At 47.0% G+C, this 20,265-nt stretch overlaps 1 protein-coding gene across 3 annotated transcripts in view; it reads left to right on the top strand.

The window, feature by feature from the left end:
- The window catches only part of slc7a2 (solute carrier family 7 member 2), a 309,829-nt gene that overhangs the window by 274,285 nt on the left and 15,279 nt on the right, over positions 1–20,265 (top strand). For all 3 annotated transcript variants that reach the window (XM_070869767.1, XM_070869770.1, XM_070869763.1), the window contains exon 11: positions 19,521–19,687. In XM_070869767.1, coding sequence (XP_070725868.1) covers positions 19,521–19,687 — 167 coding nt within the window. The remainder of the gene's footprint in view (positions 1–19,520; positions 19,688–20,265) is intronic.

Genomic DNA, 20,265 nt, shown 5'->3' with positions numbered 1-20,265 from the left:
GTATCTTAAGATGAAAGGTTTAGCAGGTTGGGTCTATACTCATTGGAGTGTAGAAGAATGAGAGGTGATTTTATTGAAATGTATAAGATTATGAGGGGGTTTGACAGGGTAGATGCAGAGAGGATGTTTCCCCTCGTGGGGAGATCTATAACTAGGGGGCATAGTTTCAGAATAAGGGGTCGCCCATTTAAAATGGAAATGAGGAGGAATTTCTTCTCTCAGAGATCGTGAATCTGTGGAATTCTCTACCCCAGAGAGCTGTGGAGGCTGGGTCATTGAATATATTTGACAGATTTTTGAATGATAAACGAGTCAAGGGTTATGGGGAGCAGGCAGGGAAATGGAGTTGAGTCCAAGATCAGATCAGCCCTGATCTTATTGAATGGCGAGCAGGCTCGAGCAGCCAAATGGCCTACTCCTCTTATTTCTTATTATCCCGCACTTTGTTTATCCTCCCTTCCCATCGCATCTTATTGTGTTGAAATTGAGACTCATCATACATTCACCTCCCAGGACCTTAAAACTGTGAAACTCCTTATGACCCTAAATGTTTACTTTCTCAGGCTTTCAAAACCCAAGTATGTTGTGTCCTAATCACTACTTTCTGCATGTTCTCGTCTTTCCTTTTGCTTTGTAGGCCTGCAAGATTGCCAATGTTACACCCTTGTTCAAATAAGGAAGCGGAATAAAACTGGCAATTACAGGCCAGTCAACCTAATGGTGGGGAAACCTCTAGAGACTAAGGGCTCAATTTCCCCCAGTTATTCAATAAGTAAACAACACTTTGAAGGAAATAAATACTGTACTTGCATTTATATAGTGCCTTAATACATCACCATAACATCTCCAAGGACACCACATATGGCAATGACAGTCTTGCATTTCTATAATGCCTTATGTTAGGCACAGCCCAGAACACTTCATATACAAGCATTTATTTTGAACTGGAGACACTGGGCTCAATTTTCCCCAATTATCTGCGCCTTTTTTTGGCATGCACCGTTTTTTTTGGAGTAAATTCACATCTCCAAGTTTCCCCAAAGTTTCTGCGCTAGCGTAATTCACTTTGGTAGGATTTTTTTAGGCTATAATTTTTTTTTTGCCTCATAGGGTGCAGGTCAGAGAATCAACGTAGCAGATGCAGTTCCACGGCCAGGACAGCAGCAGCAGAGAGGGAGAGAGGAAAGGGGCGGTGGGGGGGGGGGGAGAGGCGAGATGGGGAAGGTCTTTCGGCCGGGGTTAGGAGTGACACGAGAGGACAGGGAAATCTTTCGGCCAGGGCTAGCAGTGGCACTGGGAGAGGGGATAGACATTTGGCATAAACTCTTTAATAATTTAATGCTGGAATGCTGCTACAATGTGCAAGGTGCTTGTGCAGGTTGCTGTGAGCTGGCCAGGATGTGTTGTATGTTTCACTTTCCAGCCTCAGCCTACAGTGTGTCCCTCATTACCCTGGCAACTCGATCTTTTTGGCGCAGATCTTAGGCTACACGGCGCCAAAATCAACAATTTAAACAGGGAAAGTTAGGTGATTTTTTTTGGCTTAGTTGGACCCAAAAAAACGGGCGCCAAAAAACGGCATTGGGGAAAATTGAGCCCAATAATCCAAGACAAAATTAATTGGCACTTGAAAAAATATGGATTCATAAATGAAAGCCAACACAGATTTGTGAAAGGCAAATCATGTTTGACCAACTTGGTTGAGTTCTTTGATGATGTAATGGAGAGGATTAATGAGGCTAGTGTAGTTGATGTTGTGTATATGATCTTTCAAAAGGCTTTGATAAAGTTCAACATAATAGACTGTTTAGAAAAATTGAAACCCATGGGATTAAAAGGGCAGTGGCTGTAGAGATACAAAATTGAGTGAGCGGGGGTTAGGGGCTGGGAACGGAGGAGTTTGGGGGTTCAGGATCCAACAGTCCTTTCCTCCTTTTAGCTGCTGGGTTACCCAAGGCCCAGGAAATCCAGCCGCCCCCAAGTTAAATTTAAAATGGTGCTTCAAAAAACGGGACGCAATCTCATTATAATATTTAAAGTTCCAACCCGCCTCCTTTAAAACCAGAATTAGGCGGGTTGGGGTCAGGACTCAGATTTCTAACACTTTAACCTCCCAACCAACCCAATCCCGACCATTTTTGAGGGGGTTAAAATTCACCCCATGAAAGATTAAATTTATTGCAGAGAAGTATGAAATTATTCATTTTTGTAGGAAGAATGAGGAGAGGCAATATAAATTCGATGGTACAATTTTAAAGGGGGTACAGGAACAGAGAGACCTGGGGGTGTATGTACACAAGTCTTTGAGGTGGCAGGGCAGGTTGAGAAGGCTGCTAAAAAGGCATATGGGATGCTTGGGTTTATAAATAGAGGCAAGAGAACAAAAGCAAAAGTTGTGCTATACTTTTATAAAACACTGGTTAGGCCCCAGCTGCAGTATTGTGTCCAATTCTGGGTACCATACTTTTAGGACGGTTGTCAAGGCCTTAGAATGGGTGCAGAGGATAATTATTAGAATGGTACCAGGGATGAGGAACTTCAGTTATGTGAAGAGACAAGAGAAACTAGGGTTGTTCTCTTTAGAACAGAGAAAGTTAAGGGGAGATTTGATAGAGGTGTTAAAAATGATGAATGATTTTGATAGAGTAAATAAGGAGAAACTGTTACCAGTGGCAGAAGGGTTGGTATCCAGAAGTTACAAGTTTAAGATAATGGGCAAAAAAAATCAGAGGCAACATGAGGAAAACCCTTTTTATGCAGCGAGTTGTTATAATCTGGACTGTGTGCCTGAAGGGGTGGTGGAAGCAGAGTCAATCATAACTTTCAAAAGGGGATTGGATAAATATTTGAAGTGGAAAAATTTGCAGGGCAATAGGGAAAGAGCAGGGGAGTGGGACAGCTCTTTCAAAGATCTGGCACAACTTGGTGGGCTGAATGGCCTCCTACTGTGCTGTATCATTCTGTAATTCTATAAACTTTTGTGATGACCTGCCTTGTAAAGGAGGGGGTGTTTGGGGTGTGTTGTGGTCTCTATGAGGGGGTCAGGTTCCCTTCTGACCAACTTGAGCGGATTCAAATCGCTCCCACTTCCTTGGGTTCTGTACTCTGGATTTATTTGGGGGGTGTGACAGAAGTGCAGAGGACACTGCTTTGATGCAAAGAACTTTGGTTTTATTACAGACAAAGTAATACAGGCCTACTACTCCAATAAGAAAATACAAGGCCAAACTTACAATCACTCTAACAAAGAACAATACAAGGAAAGGTACAAGGTCAGACTTAAAATCACTCTAATAAAGTACCATACACTACACATTCAAAGGGGGTTGCAGTAAAATTATACCTCCCACCTCCCAATACCTAATCCTAGCTAGGTTAGACTCCAGGGTGGCAGGGTCTTAGCTTACCAATCCTTTTGATAGTTAATGGTAGATGGTGATGTTCTTCCTTCCTTCAGGACTTCGAGGCTGGAGAAGTTAGTTTTACACTGTCACATTGGTTTCTCTCCTTGTCTTGATGAGGTAGTAGCGACCACCTTTCCCCCCCACTAACTAACCTCTGTTGAAAACAGGAGCAGTTATACGATTTCAGTGTTCTAATCTTGCCACCTAATCTGTTCACAATCCTTTGTATAATTTTGGCGGGCTTGGTTCCTCTTTGTAATATTTTGTTGGGTTCGTTAAAGTTGATATGTCTTGGGTGGGTTGATCTTCGAAAACTGTTTCCTGATGGAAATATTAGTTTGGTAATTGCAATGTCCTTTTGTGCTTAGTATTTCGCATACAGGCTGGATTGGGCCTCTTTGTGGGGTATATGCTGAAAATGGTTTGTCCAGACCCATGTTGATGGGGAGCTATCTCTGGGTGATACTGTGATGGTAATGTCACTTGTGGAGGAAGATTTTCAAATACTCATTCTTCCAGACAGGTTAACTCCCACCCAGACAGTTCCAATAATCAAGTGGGCTTCTTTTGTTCCCTAGGTCTGCCCAGAGGCTTGAATTTGTCTTGTAAAAGTTCATAATTCTATTAAAGTTCGTAGTTTCTTCCATAAGCACTTTAGAGTTCCAAACTTTTCGGTAGATAGTCCCCCAAATTAAATTTCCTTTCGAATCAGCCCAAACACAGGGAGGGTTCTGGTGAATTTTGCTCTCTGCAGTCCCCCCTGTTGACACTCTACACTCTTTGAGTGTCAAACAAGGTAAACAAAATTCCTGTTCCCGAGAGTCAACCTTCCCTGCATTTATACTAGCTAAAACATTACCCTGCAACTCCTATTGAAATGCAATGCAATATACAGGCGAATACAGTCATTACAATTCGGTTATAGCATAGAGGGGGTATGATGTTCCTCTTTTACTCGGTTTTCACAGTAAAATGAGGGTATACTGTCATACACAACTTTAAGTAAAGTAAAATGAAAACACATAGGAACACATTCTCAAATAGCATAAAGGGTCCATAGTCAAACACGTTTTAAGTTCAGTAAAATAAAGGTACATAGTCAAAACATTTAAGTAACACTCTTACAACACTCGCGATGTTGCGGTTTACAGCAGGTAAAATCAAACACAAATTAAACATGGCAGTATGGTGTCACCCCTCCCTGCGCGATTCCCAAGTTCGGCCAAGGAGCGTATAGCACCCTTTGGTGCCTGACCCGACGGCCTCTGCGTTTCACTCGGCAAGTGAGACACCATAAGTAAAGTATTATAGCGAGTTGACAAATAACTAAAGTGTGGGAAGTGATTCGGATCCAGACTGGGACCTCTATATTTCTGAAAAGGTCCCACCAAGGCGGAATGGTGATCTCAAGAACTTTTTACCCTATCTCAATGGTTTTCTGTTCTAGAGTATAGAAATGTTTTTGTGAGATAATTACAGCTTTTAGCAGAGCGGTAAGATGTTCGGGTAGAGGGGGAATTGCATAGCCAAAATGTACAACATAATCCTACAGGTTTGTAATGTTTTCCTTCACAGTGAGGTGGACAGTGGAGGGTTCAGGAATGGGGACAATCCGTTCCTGGGCTACTTGAACTGATGCCTCAGGTTTGAAGCAAAAACTGCTGTCATTCACCGGACACTAGAAGTGTCCATGTTGGTAGTGGGGCGCACTGGTGGTGACACAATATGTCCCACCCCCTATGTATACTACCTGTGGAGGGACCTGGTCTTGTGTCATTACCTCCATGGTACAGTTAATAGGCTGTGCTCCAGCAGCTTTAAGCCCACACTGTGACTTTGACTGGGCACTGGGGACTGGGGACACAGTATTACATGTGCACCCCAGCTCCGGCACCCGGAGAGGTCAGTACCCGTTACAGCGTGCTCCCACTTTATGACATAGGGTGGGACCGCTGCGAAATGAATGTGTGTACCTCCCTGAATAACTCCAATGTTTTCCACCCTGTATACTGGTGCGGGTCGGGCTATCCCACCCATAACCGGCATCCTTAGTACGATTCCCATAATGGTGTGGTTAGATTTCCCACAGTCTACTGGGACAGGGTAGGCTTCAGAGGCTAGGCGGAGCTGGCACGGGCTTAGTGAATTGCTGTACAGGTGGAGGGATATGAGGTGCTTGTTCCTGATCCAAGAGGGGACTACGCCTTGTTTTAAATCCTCCAGGTTGTTGCGGCCCTCGCCCAACAACCATGTCCCATACAATACGCACACCTCGTTCTGTGCCGCCTGGTCAGAAGCGTTTCTATCCTCCCGTATAAGTGCATTCACTGTCTGTGCATGTTTTTCCAGCTCAGTCACTATTTCTTTTAAATGGACAGTCATAGCCTGGTCCTCGTGTAGTTCTCATCCTACTACGGTATTCTCCTGTTTTAGGATTTTCCTCAATTGGGTCTTTAAACTGTTTATCTGTGTTTGCAGTTCTATGTCATCTAGGCTATTTATTACAGAGGATGCTGTATTGTAGGTAGTGAAAACGTCGTTTATGATTCCCCTTCTAGGTCTCCCTGAGCCCATGGTGTCCCTAGCATTTAAGGTGTATAAGTCTGTTTTGTCTACATTTCCAAAGTCTAACTCATAAAATTTCTTAAACATATCTCTAAATAGGGTCTGGTATAGCAGCTCTGTTTCCTTCAGACACCATGCAGGCAGGTGTACCTCGGTAAGGTTTAATATTACTGAAGCTACTGCATAATGTACTCCCTGATATAATATCTTTTCGGTCGGTACCAATACTAATCCGTTCCTAGGTCACTTGGTGCTGGTAGGACACCTTTCTATTACTGTGCATATTGGCGGGGTTGTGGGCAGGGCTTTCTTAATGTGTACTCTTAGTTCGGTGGCATTAATTGGGAGTGGGGTGTGTGGTACCGCGCACACGTGTAGGCTCGAATCCCACCCCATCCCTTCCCCTTCATCTTGCCATTGCCAGGCGAAGGCGATCGATATGCCTGCTGGACAGATACTCTCTGATCCCCACATGCAAACATAAATTCCTTGTTCAGATGTTCCCTTTGCAAGTCAAACATACACGTTTTCCCTCTGTAACACTGACTCGGGCAGTGATGATCCGTATCCGGGGGCATGGAAGTAAGGCCTCCCCGCAGGTAAAACCTTCCTGGCTGGAGTAGCGGGTAGAATTAGATCCCAGCCACCCTGGCCATCTTCCCTCGTGGGCGTAAACGGCGAGTTCTTCCACGTCTCCTCGGTCGCTGCTACTCATCCCTATCAGGGCGAGCAGGAACAGGATCCTTTCCATACTGTTCTTTTTCCTGTAGGGTCACATAAAACAGATTGTCTAGCCCTGATAAAGCTCTCTGGCTTGACATAGGTGACTGAGTTCCAAATTTGGGCTCATAGTTTTTAATTGACTGGCTGTCTTATTCAGTTCCTTGTGGACTGATTCCTGCTTTTAACTTTATCTCACAGTCGTTCTGCTTGTTATCTTACCGGTGCTTCCTTAATAGCCATACCGGTAGATTCCTCTTACTCCTGGATGTTTCCCGGCCTGTGCTTCTTTTAACAGCTGCATAGGTAGATTCTTTTCCTTACCCCAGTTAACTGATACATATATATTTAATCATTACACAGATAAATCTTACACTATTCTAAACTTATTCACTAAACATTTTTAAATTCACATCGCTATATATGTACATCTGCCACCCGTCTCCGGGTGGCCAGGTTAATTCCTGCCTTCTCCTTTTCTTCTCCCGCTGGGTGTCCAGTGAGGTAGATGATAGGTCGGTCTGCACCGTCTAACCCTAAGTACCCTGACCGGACATGGGTTTGAGTCCCACACTATCAGGGGAACGTCCCCTCCGGTGCTGCAGCACACCGCTCCTCTGGGGGTGGCTGCCTGGTTCGTTTCTTCCCCTGGGGGTTCTGCCTGGCTGAGGGCTACGGGCTGGGGACTCTCACTTGGTGGCTGGTCCACCACTATCTCTTCTGGGGGTCCCTTGTTACCCGAGGCTACCGGCCGGGGGTCCCTGCTCGCGTGCTGGTCTCTGACCTTAGGTAGCCTATTGCGGCTGGTTCCTCTCCCGGGGCTGAGCCATTCAAATTGGGGCGCTGGTGACCACGGTGTCTTTGGCCGTGGTGTGCGGGGAGTCCTTCTTGAGGCTCCGGCTGCTGGGGGTGCGTCCGATCCCAAATGATTGGGGGGACAGCTCCTCCAGTAATACAGTCCACCGCCCCTCTAGGTACAGTCTGTGGGTCTGCCACGTCCCCTGTGGGATTTCCACCGTGGGGGGCTGTTGACTGGGGGTCCCTGACTTTAGTACAGTTTACAGTTTTAGGCTGTCCCTTATGTTTAGCTGCTGCCCCTGGGTTGAAAAGTTTGCACTGACTTATGTGGAACCACTTTGTTCGATGGGGCAATTTTATGGCATAGACCATGGGGCTTGCCTTGTCGACAATGTGGTACGGTCCCATATACAGTGCCTCAAAAACCCCTACTCTAGCGTAGTTTATCACCATAACCTGGTCCCCTATCTCCCACTCGTGGTGCTTGCGGGGTTCTAGCAGCAGTCAGTTGCTCCGATGCTGTTTTCCCATGTTGTTAGCAGCCTGCCAGTGAATCTGTTTAAGGTGTTCAAACAGATTCCTGACAAAGCTGTCCCGACTCGCTTCCCTAAGCTGACCTTCCGTGAGTACCGGGGCTAACACACGGGTGAGGGTTCGCATGGCTCTGCTGGTCATGAGCTCGTACGGGGAGTACCCCATGCTCTTTGACTGGCTGGCCCGGATCCCCATGAGGACTAGTGATAGGACCTCTACCCACTCTTTGGGTGAGTCCCCTTTCTCTTTGCGCAGCCTTTCTTTGATGGTGCAGTTTAAACGCTCCACAGGCCCGGATGACTGCGGGTTGTGGGCGTCATGCCATTTCCCTTTGATGCCGAGTACCTTAAGGGTCTCCTGCATCAACTGCCCGGTGAAATGACTCCCTTGGTCAGACTCCACGTATTGTGGTAGTCCCCATCGGGAGAACACTTCTCTGACCAGGATCCTAGCTGTTCCCAGGGCAGAGGCTGTTTGACATGGGAAGGCTTCCACCCATTTGGTGAATACATCCACCAATACTAGGCAGTACTTGTAACCTCCCTGGGCAGTGGGTAGGGGCCCGATGTAATCGATTTGGATCGACTGCCAGGGTCCCTCTACCCTCCTGATATGTCCCATAGACATCTTTCTTTTCGGGGTTGGGGTTGTTGGCCGCGCACCCCAGACAGCTAGCACAGAACTCACTGACGTCTTCCCTGAGTCCTGACCACCACCCTGCCTGTTTCACTCGTTGCCAAGTGGCCTCAGGTCTGGGGTGTCCTGTTTCTGGACCCTCGTGGGCCAGCTGGAGGAATTCTCTCTGGTGTTGTTGCGGTACTACCCATTGCTCCCCCCTGAACAGCATGCCTTCTTTAATGGCAATTGTTGCGGTGCCGTACGAGCCGTCTATCCTTTCCCCTTTAGCTAGCGTGTTCAGGACAGTTTTGAGGACGGGGTCTTGGGTCTGAACCGTTTTTAGGTCCGGGGGCAAAGCTATCCCTGCCATCCCTATCCTGCCCCTGACTGCTGCGATGGTTGTACGGATCCCAGAGCTTGCCCGTGTGGGCCCCCTGCTTGGCTAACATGTCAGCCTGCTGGTTTCCCTCGCTACGGGGTTCTGTGGTGGAATGTGCCTTCACCTTATGTATGTAGATATTCCCTTCCTCCCCTACAGCTTTCATGATCTTTTCCAGTCGGGGCTTAATTGTCAGGGGTCTCCCATCTGCGGATGTGTATCCGTGGCGGGATCAGATAGCCAGGTACTCCGTACACGAATTGCATGTGAATATACTGTCCGAGCAAATTGTGTATGGGGTAAGGAATTCTTCGGGGTGTGTGACTACGTACACCACCGCAGACAGTTCAGCGTGCTGGGCGTTCATAGTACTGGGGAGTCATAAACTCCGCAGCCTGTGAATCATTCACCTGCAGATACCGTGCTTGAACCATCCACATAGATCTCTTAGCCTGTGGGGTGTAACCCAGCCCAAAAGCCTATGTTAATTTCCCATACCCCTTCTATGGAACAGGGATTGGCTGTCCCTGGATAAATCATGTTGGCTGCGAGTCTTGGCTCGCAGAGTCCCTTTACCCTTAGGTCCATTTGAGAGAGGAGCAGGGTCCAGCGAGCAATGCGGGCACTGTCACTGTCCCGTCCTTGATTCTCCCGTCCAGGAGCATTTGGGTGGGCGTATGGTGGGTAAGGAGTGTGATAGGGGACCCCCCTGTGAAGATAAGTGATCTTTTCACAGCCCAGTGAGTGGCTAGGAGGTGTCTCTCACAGTTGGAGTATCCCTTCCCCACGTCCGTGAGTATCCTGGAGGAGTAGACCACTGGCCTCGGCCGGCCGTGCCGCTCTTGGAGCAGTACTGCGCTCAGGCTGTCCCCACTGGCTGCTACCTCCAGGAAAAACTCTTTACTCCCATCTATGGCCCCTTGAGCTGGCTCGATCTGCAGGTCTTTCTTGAGTTGGATAAATGCTGCCTCGCAACCTTTGTCCCATTCCCACTCCACTCCCTTGTATAGGAGTCGGAGCAGAGGGGCTGCTGTGGCTGCATAATCCTCAATGAAGTCTCTGCAGTACCCGGTTAGCCTTAGAAAAGATCTTACTCCTGTCACTGTGTTGGGGGCGGGTAACTTCTGCACTGCTTCCCTTCTAGCTTTGTCGATGGCTCTCTCCCCAACGCGTCCAGCCAGTCCCAGGAATTTTACTTCCGTCAGGCTGATCTGTGCCTTCTTGGGGTTTACTTTAAATCCCTCTTCTTTCCAGCAGTTCAGCCAGCAGTGGGCCATGCTCCTTCCTCCCCCTCATCGGTGAACAGGAGCAGGTCATCCACAAACTGTACCAACTGCTGGGGTCTGCTGAAACTCTTTAAATAGTTGGCCATACACTGATGGAAAATACTTGGACTGTTGTGGAAGCCCTGAGGGAGACAGTTCCAAGTGTATTGCTGTCCTTTAAAGGTAAAAGAAAACTTGTACTGATCTTCCCTTCTTAAAGGTATGGACCAGAACCTGTTGGAAATATCCAGCACCGTGAAGGTGGTCGCGGAGGCTGGGGTACTTCCGATGAGGTCAGCGACAGAAGCAACAGTGGGTGCACAGACGGGGATGTTACGGTTGAGTACTCGATAGTCCACCGTGGATCTCCAGGAGTTGTCCGGTTTCTTAACCGGCCACAATGGAGAGTTCACATGGGTAGCTATTGGTCTCAATACCCCCTGTTTAACCAGAGAACCAAGGCTGTTTCAATGTCTGCCTCCGCCTCCCTGGGGAAGTTGTACTGTTTCTGTGGTCAGGTCATGGGGTCCCCATCTATGCTAACCTCGACCCCGTTTTTTCTCCCGCAGTCGTGTTTGTGAGTGGCAAAAGCTGCAAGATTTTTCCTCACATACTCTTGATATTTTACAGGGGTGTTACTGACCAGTGATTCAAGGTCGTAACCCTCCTTTGGTTTCATGGTGCACACTGTCCCTTTTCCCTGTTTTCCTGGGATAACCATCACCTCACTCTCCTGTCCCGTACAGACTGACCCCCAAAGACAGTGGTTTCTTAAATCCACCAGGATCCCGTGGCCTAGGATGAAGTCAGCCCCCAGAATTCCTCTCCCTTCCTCAGGACACAAGTCCACTTAGTGTGAAATGTACCTAAATGAATGGAGAGCGGAACGGAGAATGAGCCAGTCTGTTCAGTGCCCGTGAAACCCATCAAGTTGTAGGGGACCCCATTAGACAGAGGTGAGGCAGCGGGGTTAGCTGCATAGACAAGGGTGCTTGAGGCACCGGTGTCCAGCAGGTCAGTCCCTTTCACCTTTTCCACTTCCATCTGAATGGTCGGTCTCCCCCACGCATCATACTCGAGGGCACACAGGTGGACAGGCTGTGCCTGTCCTAGTCACGGTTTTGGTTGGGAGGGGGCAGATGGGATTTTGGTACCGGAGGCGGTGGCTACCTTTCCAGGGCCATCTAACATGGCTCGGAGCGCAGTTAAAAAGGTCTGAAATGAGTGGGGAGGGACTGGCTTAACTGTCTCGGTCTTTTGGGCAGGGGCTGGAGAATTCTTTCCTGCGCTATTCTTCCAAGAATTTTTACAATCCGTTCTCCAGTGCCCACTCTTTCCGCACCCAAAGCAGGTATGTTTTGTATCAGAGGGGTTGCCCCCCTCATGGCGCCATTCCCTCTTGTCTTGGTTAGGTCGGATTTCGCGAACACTTCCCTTTTGTGGGTGCTCTTCTGTCCCTCTGCCGTTTCTGTAAGCTAGGGTCAGTTGCCTAAGCACTCCCTGTTCTGTGGCTTGGGGACCTCTGGGGTCGAACCAGGCCTCAGCCTTGGTTCTTATTCTGGGTAAACTGTTAGCTACTCGGCTTCGGAGCCAGTGTGCTAATTCGTCCGGGTTTAAGTGATCTCTGTCTATGTCCCCACTACAGGCGCTTTTGTACACAGGCCACAGTCGGTCTGCGAAAGCCTGTGGGGTTTCTCCTGTGAGCTGCACAGTTTTCTCTACTCTAGAGAAGGGACTCCCATCATTGCAGCCCATAGCTTCTAAAATGTCTTTCTGGATGGCAGCAAGTGTTTCCTGTCCTCTTTTGCTCTCAGTAGAGAGGGACTGGTACAGTTTGCTGTCTAGAGATAGGAGAAGCACCTTTGCCATTTCTGTATGACCGCACCCATTAATATCCCCTGCCTGTTCCACTCCCACAAAGTGAACCGAGGGCTTCCCTTTGGAGTTAGCTTTCCCAGGTGGCTTATCATAGCCCTAAGCTGGTGGGGAGTGTGGGGGACCACAAACTGACTTTCCAGGGGCCCTGGACCCCGTTAAGGGTGGGTGGGCTAAACTTCTGTTGCCGGACCGGGCTTTCCCTGTTCTGGCTCGCCTCCCTCTCTTCCCTGCGGCCAAGCCGAGCTGAAACTCGGTGCTACAGGTGGTGGTGGTTCACTATCCCTGTCCGTCCTGCAACTGATTTTCCCCTCCTGCTGCTACACCTGTATAGTCACCGGTGCCACAGGTAGTGGCCAGGTAGTATCTTCCTTCTCTTCCAGGTTTACCTGGGATGTACCCGGGCTTTTGCCATGGATAGAGCAAGGTTTAAACTTTTAATTTGCAGCTGGCAGGGACCATGGTCTCCCGATTCAACCCCATTAGTGCTAGCTACTTTATACGCTGCTTGCATATCTTTTAATCTTTCCTGGAGCTCTTTTACTTGTAGGGTGAGACGAGTGCTTTCCTCCCTCAGTGACTTTTCATTACTTTTGGCCTCGGTTACCTGACATTGAAAATAGTCCTGACTGTTTTTAAACCTTTCCATTATCTGGGTCCTTTCCTGTTTTAGCTTACGAGTTCTCCTGATAATTTTTCTTCTGACAAACCCTTTCCTGATAGTTCTCTGCGCATTCCCATAACTCTGTCTGTAATGTTTCATTCATTCTGTCTAGCAGTTCGACCTGTCGCTGTAGACAGACCAACCAAATTTCTTTCTCTACTGCTTCTTTGTGATCTTTACTTGCTGTCCACTGGGCTGCAGCGTCAGCCGGATGCTCAGCGCGCAATAGACTTAGCACCCATTCTTTAATTACATTCACTTTCTTATACACATAGGAGGAAATCCTCTCTTCCATTTTGGTTCTTTGCCCCAAACCAGTATTCTCCACATCACACCCCTTGTACCAGAGTCCTGCCGCGGTCGCCATTTTGTAAGGGGGTGTTTGGGATGTGTTGTCTCTATGAAGGGGGTCAGGTTCCCTTCTGACAAACTTGAGCGGTTTCGAATCGCTCCCCCTCCCTTGGGTTCTGTACTCTGGATTTATTTGGGGGGTGTAACAAAAGTGCAGAGGACACTGGTTTGATGCAAAGAACTTCGGTTTTATTACAGTCAAAGTAATACAGGCCTACTACTTTAGTAAGAAAATACAAGGCCAAACTTACAATCACTCTAACAAAGAACAATACAAGTAAAGGTAAAGGTCAAAATTAAAATCACTCTAATAAAGTACAATACAAGGAAAGGTACAAGGTCAAACTTAAAATCACTCTAATAAACTACCACACACTACACATTCAAAGGGGGTTGCAGTAAAATTATACCTCCCACCTCCCAATACCTAATTCTAGCTAGGTTAGACTCTAGGGCGGCAGGAACTTATGCTTACCAATCCTTTTGATAGTTAATGGTAGATGGTGATGTTCTTCCTTCAGGACTTCAAGACTTCGAGGCTGGAGAAGTTAGTTTTACACTGTCACGTTGGTTTCTTTGTCTTGATGAGGTAGTAGCAACCACCTTTCTCCCCCATTAACCTCTGTTGAAAACAGGAGCAGTTATACGATTTCAGTGTTCTAATCTTGCCGCCCAATCTGTTCACAATCCTTTGTATAATTTTGGCGGGCTTGGTTCTTCTTTGTAATATTTTGTCGGGTTCGCTAAAGTTGATATGTCTTGGGTGGGTTGATCTTTGAAAACTGTTTCCTGATGGAAATATTAGTTTGGTAATTGCAATGTCCTTTTGTGCTTAGTATTTCGCATACAGGCTGGATTGGGCCTCTTTGTGATGTATATGCTGAAATGGTTTGTCCAGACCCCTGTTGATGGGGAGCCACCTCTGGGTGATACTGTGATGGTAATGTCACTTATGGAGGAAGATTTTCAAATACTCATTCTTCCAGACAGGTTAACTCCCAATAATCAAGTAGGCTTCTTTTGTTCCCTAGGTCTGCCCAGAGGCTTGAATTTGTCTTGTAAAAGTTCATAATTCTATTAAAGTTCATAGTTTCTTCCATAAGACTTTAGAGTCTCAAACTTTTCGGTAGATAGTCCCAAATTAAATTTCCTTTCAAATGAGCCCAAACACAAGGGGGGGGGGGGGGGGGGGGGGTTCTGGTGAATTTTGCTCTCTGCACCTTACCCTTCACTTTGTTTTCTCAACTAAAAAATACAGTAGCATAATGAGAAGAACATTGCGACATGGTCACTGGTAATCTACATCTTGATTCAAAGTCCAGCAAAGGTATTTGCATCTGTTACTTAGGTTGGGAAGTTGTTGAGATTGACCATTTTTATACATGAAACCTTATCAGGCACAATTCTGGGAAACTAGTGCTATTTATATTATTTACAAATGATACAGTGGAAAGAAGTAGGCTGATATCATAATAGAACCTTATTGGGCATAGTACACAATTTCAAGCTTTATTTTGCAAGAAAATGTCAGTGTGTCTTTAATTAGTATACAATGTAACATTTGCTGCCTATATATCCCTGATTAGAGCAACTGATGTCGATCTTAAATAAAGAATGGGAAGCACAGGATGAAATTCATTAGTCATGAGAAAATTTGAAGGAAAGTAGCTAATTTCTGTATAGCACTCACTGATGTATGTTTAAGTAATGCTACTGCACTGCAGGCATGTTGCTCATTTTTTATTATTAAAAAAGCTAACATATTATGGGCTCAATTTTCCCGGGTCATTTGCACCGTTTTTTTGACGCGCCCAGTTTTTTCTGGCGTATTTATTTTTTTCAAAGTTTCACCCTGCAATCTGTGCCGGCGTAACTGAGTTAGTTACAATTTTTCTAGGTGAGTTCTTTTTACGTAATAGGGGGCGTTCCCTCATGTCTGCGCCGGTTTTCATAATTTTTCGCAGTTTGGCCAAAAATCTTTTCCTCCAAGGTCGGTGTATCTGGTCACTGCCGAAAAACCTTCTAGTGAGTTAGCAGAAACCAGCGCACATTGACAAATCAGCGCTGAAAGAAGCCATTGTTATTAATCGAAGATTTTGGAAGGAGTCAGGAACACTCTAAAAATCAATAATAAAGTTCAACTTTTTTTACCTGTCAACGTAGTAAATGGAAGTTTCTTGGATTTCCGAAGTTTTCATTTTTTTTCTTACTCACACGCCACCACCGAACTTGTTCAAGCAGAGCTGGAGGGTTGTAGCTTTGGTCGGCAGAATCGGCCTCGCGCTCGGACACGGGCTTGGGGCTCAGCTGGAAAACGGAGAGAGGGAGGTGCTGATCGATTGGAAGGCTTATGCACTGAGCCCAGGGAGCGAGTTGCCGATCGGAACGCTTCTGCACGCTGAGCCCGGGGAGGGAGGTGCTGATCGAGAGCCTTCTGCACTGAGCCCGGGGGGCAAAATGCCGATCGGAAGGCTTCTGAAGACTGCAATGAGTTTGGGGGCGGGGGGAGAGAGAGAAGGGGAGAAGTCACCAGACTACAATTAGTTGGGGGGGGGGCGAGTGTTTTAATAATCCAACAAATAATGGAAATGATTCAGTTTTAATGTAAAATATATTTTATTCAAACGTTTAACAAACAGTTTGCACTTAACTTTAATAAAATGATTCGTGTTTAAAGTTTTCAGTTACGCTCACTTACAAACTTTAAGATCACTTACAAACTTTGAGATCACTTACTAATGAACGTGTAAATTTACATAACTTACAAAAATCTTTTAATTTGAGAACAACAGTTATAACAGTAACAATAATAACAACAACAGCAGCAAAGAAAGGCTGCACCCATCTCTCTTCCACCTTATTCTAAGACCGCCTGCAGCGCTTGTTTTTGGTGACTCCACCCCTGCCCGCAGGCAATGGTGCAGTGTTTCTGGAGTTGATACCAAGCTTATTCTTTCTAAAATCTCGGGTAGTGTGCACCTATTGGTGGGGGGGTGGGGCGCAGGCGGCAATGTGGAGGGCCCGGCTTGGGGCTCTTCAGAGGCTGGAGTGGGAGTGGCATTTGATTCTGTCAATGGACGTGGGGTCTGGGCGTGTTCCCTTATTGCAGCAGCTAACTCCAACATGCCGTCCCTCGTGCCCTGACAGTGATTCAATGACCTGCAACATTCCCTCGCTCATGTTGAGCAAAACTGTCTCAACTACCTGTGACATTCCCTCCCTCATGTTCAGTGACAGTGTTTGCACCATCTCTGACATTCCCTCCCTGATGTTCACTGGCAGTGCATCACCTACCTGTGACATTCCCTCCCTCATGTTCAGTGACAGTGTTTGCACCATCTCTGACATTCCCTCCCTGATGTTCCCTGGCAGTGCATCACCTACCTGTGACATTCCCTCCCTCATGTTCAGTGACAGTGTTTGCACCATCTCTGACATTCCCTCCCTGATGTTCACTGGCAGTGCATCACCTACCTGTGACAGTCCCTCCCTCATGGTCACGGACATCGTTTCCATTTCTCGTGAGATTGTTGTTACTTCTCCCGACAGTCCCGCTACCTCGTCACCCACCCCACCGATGGTGTCCAGGAGTGATCGGGTAAGGTCAATGTTTTCCCATACTCATTGTCATAATATGAAGCACATCTGTTAGATCCTGCACCTCAGGAGAGCTCGCACACCACCACGGGACAGTGGGGCCCTGGGTGTGCCTCACTGCACCCCCCGCACTGGGACCGGCAACCTTGGAAGGTGGAACCCTGGGTGTACCCTGCTGCACTACACCACTGGGACCCACAGCCTCGGCCATTCGGAAACCATGGAATGTCCCACCAACACTCAAACCATTAGTCACGGAAGGGGCTGTCACTGCAATGAGCGGCACCTCCTCCAAAGTCAGTAAAACAGTGGGGGCTTCATCCAGCTCCATCCCTTCCCCCTCACCCTCATTTTCTTCGTCTGGAGGGTTGGATTCGAAGATGTTATCCTGTTCAGGCTGGTCCTCGTCTGAATTTTCTTCTATATCGTCAGGGTCGGCCTCAAGTTCTGCAAAATATAACAGAACACAGACAAATGGTTAGCAGCAGAGGAGGGGGCAGGGTGGGTGGCATGAGTAGGTTCACACAGCGCAGACCAAGCAGCAGGCTGATTTGAAGAACCACGATGAATGATAGCACATTGCATCAACCGAAGCGTAGCTGATGGAGACATCCCCAGGACCAAAGCATGGCTAGCCCCGCAGTACTTAACATTTAGACTGTGGAATTTGCAGGACTTACCCTCTGCCTCGAGTGTGGGCCAGCTTGTGCAGTGGTGATTGCTTTTCTCCAGGCAGGACCCATCAAAGCAGCGACAAGGGTGTCAGTGACTGCAGATTTGCCGGGCCTGTTTGGGTTCTTTCTCGTTTGTTGTGTGCCACTTTCCTCTGCAAAGATGAAAACATAACTTTTTAGAGAGGATGTCTTTCTGCTGGGTGGGACAAATACAGCTGGTCACATTTACAATTGCAATTGCATTGAATGAATGAAAATATTACTTAAAACTAACTACTTGACCAAGATCCTGCCACTTTTTACACTGGCCTCCAGATCTCGTGGTCACCATTGCACAGTAATCTTCTGCAACTTGGTTCCAGTGTTTCTTCATTTCTTTGGGTGGAACTTTTATGTGGCCTCTGCTGGTGTCCAGCTCCTGCCATCTGGTCTCAACCACAGTAACTAGTGCCTCCACTTCATCCTGTAAGAAATTTTTGGTCCTTGCACCGCGTTGCATCTTGTTCTGCTGCAGATCCGATTTTTCCAATGCTCTCACGCAGCACTTATAACACACACAACTGGCTCTTTAAAAATGGCCGATTGCCAACTCGGAGCTGTACTGCGCATGCGCGTCCATTGCAACGATGTCAAAAGCGTAATTTTTTTTGTTGCACAGAAGGTTCGGCATCGTTTTTTCACCGCAGACAACAAGCCCTACCCCTCAAAGCGACTGGATACGCTGCGCGGCGCCAAATTTGAATTACAGATTGGGGAAACTTTGTCAAAATATTTCTGGCCTAGAAAAACGGGCGTAACTCTGGCAATATGCCAGCAAACGGGCTTGGGCAAAATTGAGCCCACAGTTTCTTTGAGATTTGGATTTAAAACTTTGTGAGATTTTGCAGTATACTAGCATGGCCTATGATCACAATGTCTTGCTGCATACAACCTCAAATCACACCAATTTCGTAGTTTTTAATGCACTTGCGACCAGTGCTGGATCAGGTCTATGATGAGATCTGGAGCTGATTTTCTGGCAGAAATGAACATGCATGATCAAATTGCTGGTGAGTTGGTGCTGCTGGACAGCACTATTGATGACTCCAGCCATCACTTTGCTGATTGGGAGGAGGCCAATAGGGTGATAATTGTCTGTGTTAGATATATCCTGTTTTTTGTAGATGGAAAAAACCTGAGACAATTCAAACCTTGCCAGGTAGATGCGAGTGTCAGCTGCACTGGAATAAATTGGCTAAGAGGTAGGTCTGGTGCACATCACTGTTGTTAACGCCGAGGCCCTTCGCTGTGTCTAGTGCATGCAACCATTTCTTGGTGTCTAACTGAAGCTAGACACTGGCATCTAAGATGGTGAGGAGGCTGGATAGAATTGTGCACTCGGCATTTTTGACTGAAGCTGATTGCAAACATTTCAGCCTTGTCTTCACTCACTTGCTGAGCTCTGTCATGCTTGCGATGGGGAAGTTCATGGAGCCTCACCATCCTGTTCTATATTTATCTCATCAAAATTTGTCAACTCTCTCAACCAGGCAAATGAGAGATGTTCCATCAGAGGAACGATAGGAAATTTTAAGGTTGGTCATTGCAGCTTTGAAAGATGCCAGGGAGAAAACCTGCCAGCTGGCACTACGAGCACAGGGAATGGTGAGTTACACTGGGACACCTGAAGAGGTGGGAAAATATTTAAAAGAAAAGGGAAAGAGTGACAACAGAGAAAAGAAAATAAGAAATTATAAAAATCTGCAAATGCTGGGAACCTGAATGAAAGGCAACACCTGAAATGTTACTTTATCTTTCTCTTTCAGGTGCTGATTGACCTGTTACATATTTCCAGCGTTTTTTGTTTCTATGGAAATGAGAAGGTTGAATGTAGATAATACGTTCTAATTATTTCCTGCACTGTACTAGCACGGGGATCCTCTGCTGAAACTCATGTCAGAAAATCATGGGCAGCGCACCCACAACTTTCTGATGTGCACGACTGACAGGCGAGGTGACCCAAATGTACTCCTTAAATGCATGTACTTAAATGTAATACTTTATTTTAAATGACTACTCTAACTTAATTTTTTTCAGCTGTTATCGTTTGTGCCTTGAGTGTGCTGATTACTTATGGCAATGAAGCGATTCTTTCTGCGGTGCCCTGGAGCATAGGGCTTCTTGCTGTACTCCTGGTCACATTCGGTGTCACTGTTTTCATCATCCAGAAACAACCTCAAAGTCAGATCAAAGTGGTTTTCATGGTAATTAATCGGCACTCTGTTCTAGAGTTTCTGTTACAGAATTCAACAAGGGGTTTTATGACTGCTTTTATGGGATATCCTGAGAAGATAACTGGCTGACATTTACTAGATATGGGGTACAATAGCATAGAGGTTATGTTACTGGGCTAATAATTCAGAGAATATGCGGCTGAAATTGTCCCTTCCGATAAGGCCTCTGGCTGCCTGAAAGCAGTGGCCATGGGTTGGGCATGGAATGGTCACCAAGTCTCCGTGGAGGGGCCGCCACTTTGGAAATTGTCTTTCCTCAGTTTTGGAGCGGTGGCCAGGACCGCTCCGCCTGTTTTCTCGCTATTGTGTGCACGCTCCAACCCCTTCCTGACTGGCAAGGACCCCTTCGCAAACTTGCCTCTCGAGAAATTGCCGTTTTCCTGGAATTGCCCCACAGGAGCGGCTCCGCCACCGGTCGGTGCCCCCGACAGCGTTTGCTGTCAGTACACTCTCTGGCATGGCGGCACAGCCACCCTTTAAGGGGAGGGCGTACTGATGCGGCCGCCATGTTATTTTTATTTTCGGCCGACAATTATGGCTGCGGGTTC

The sequence above is a fragment of the Pristiophorus japonicus genome, chromosome 2 (genome assembly GCF_044704955.1).
Source record: "Pristiophorus japonicus isolate sPriJap1 chromosome 2, sPriJap1.hap1, whole genome shotgun sequence".
NCBI lineage: Eukaryota > Metazoa > Chordata > Chondrichthyes > Pristiophoridae > Pristiophorus > Pristiophorus japonicus.
The sequence above is the reverse complement of the archived record's forward strand: the minus strand, read 5'-3'. Positions and strand labels throughout refer to the sequence as shown.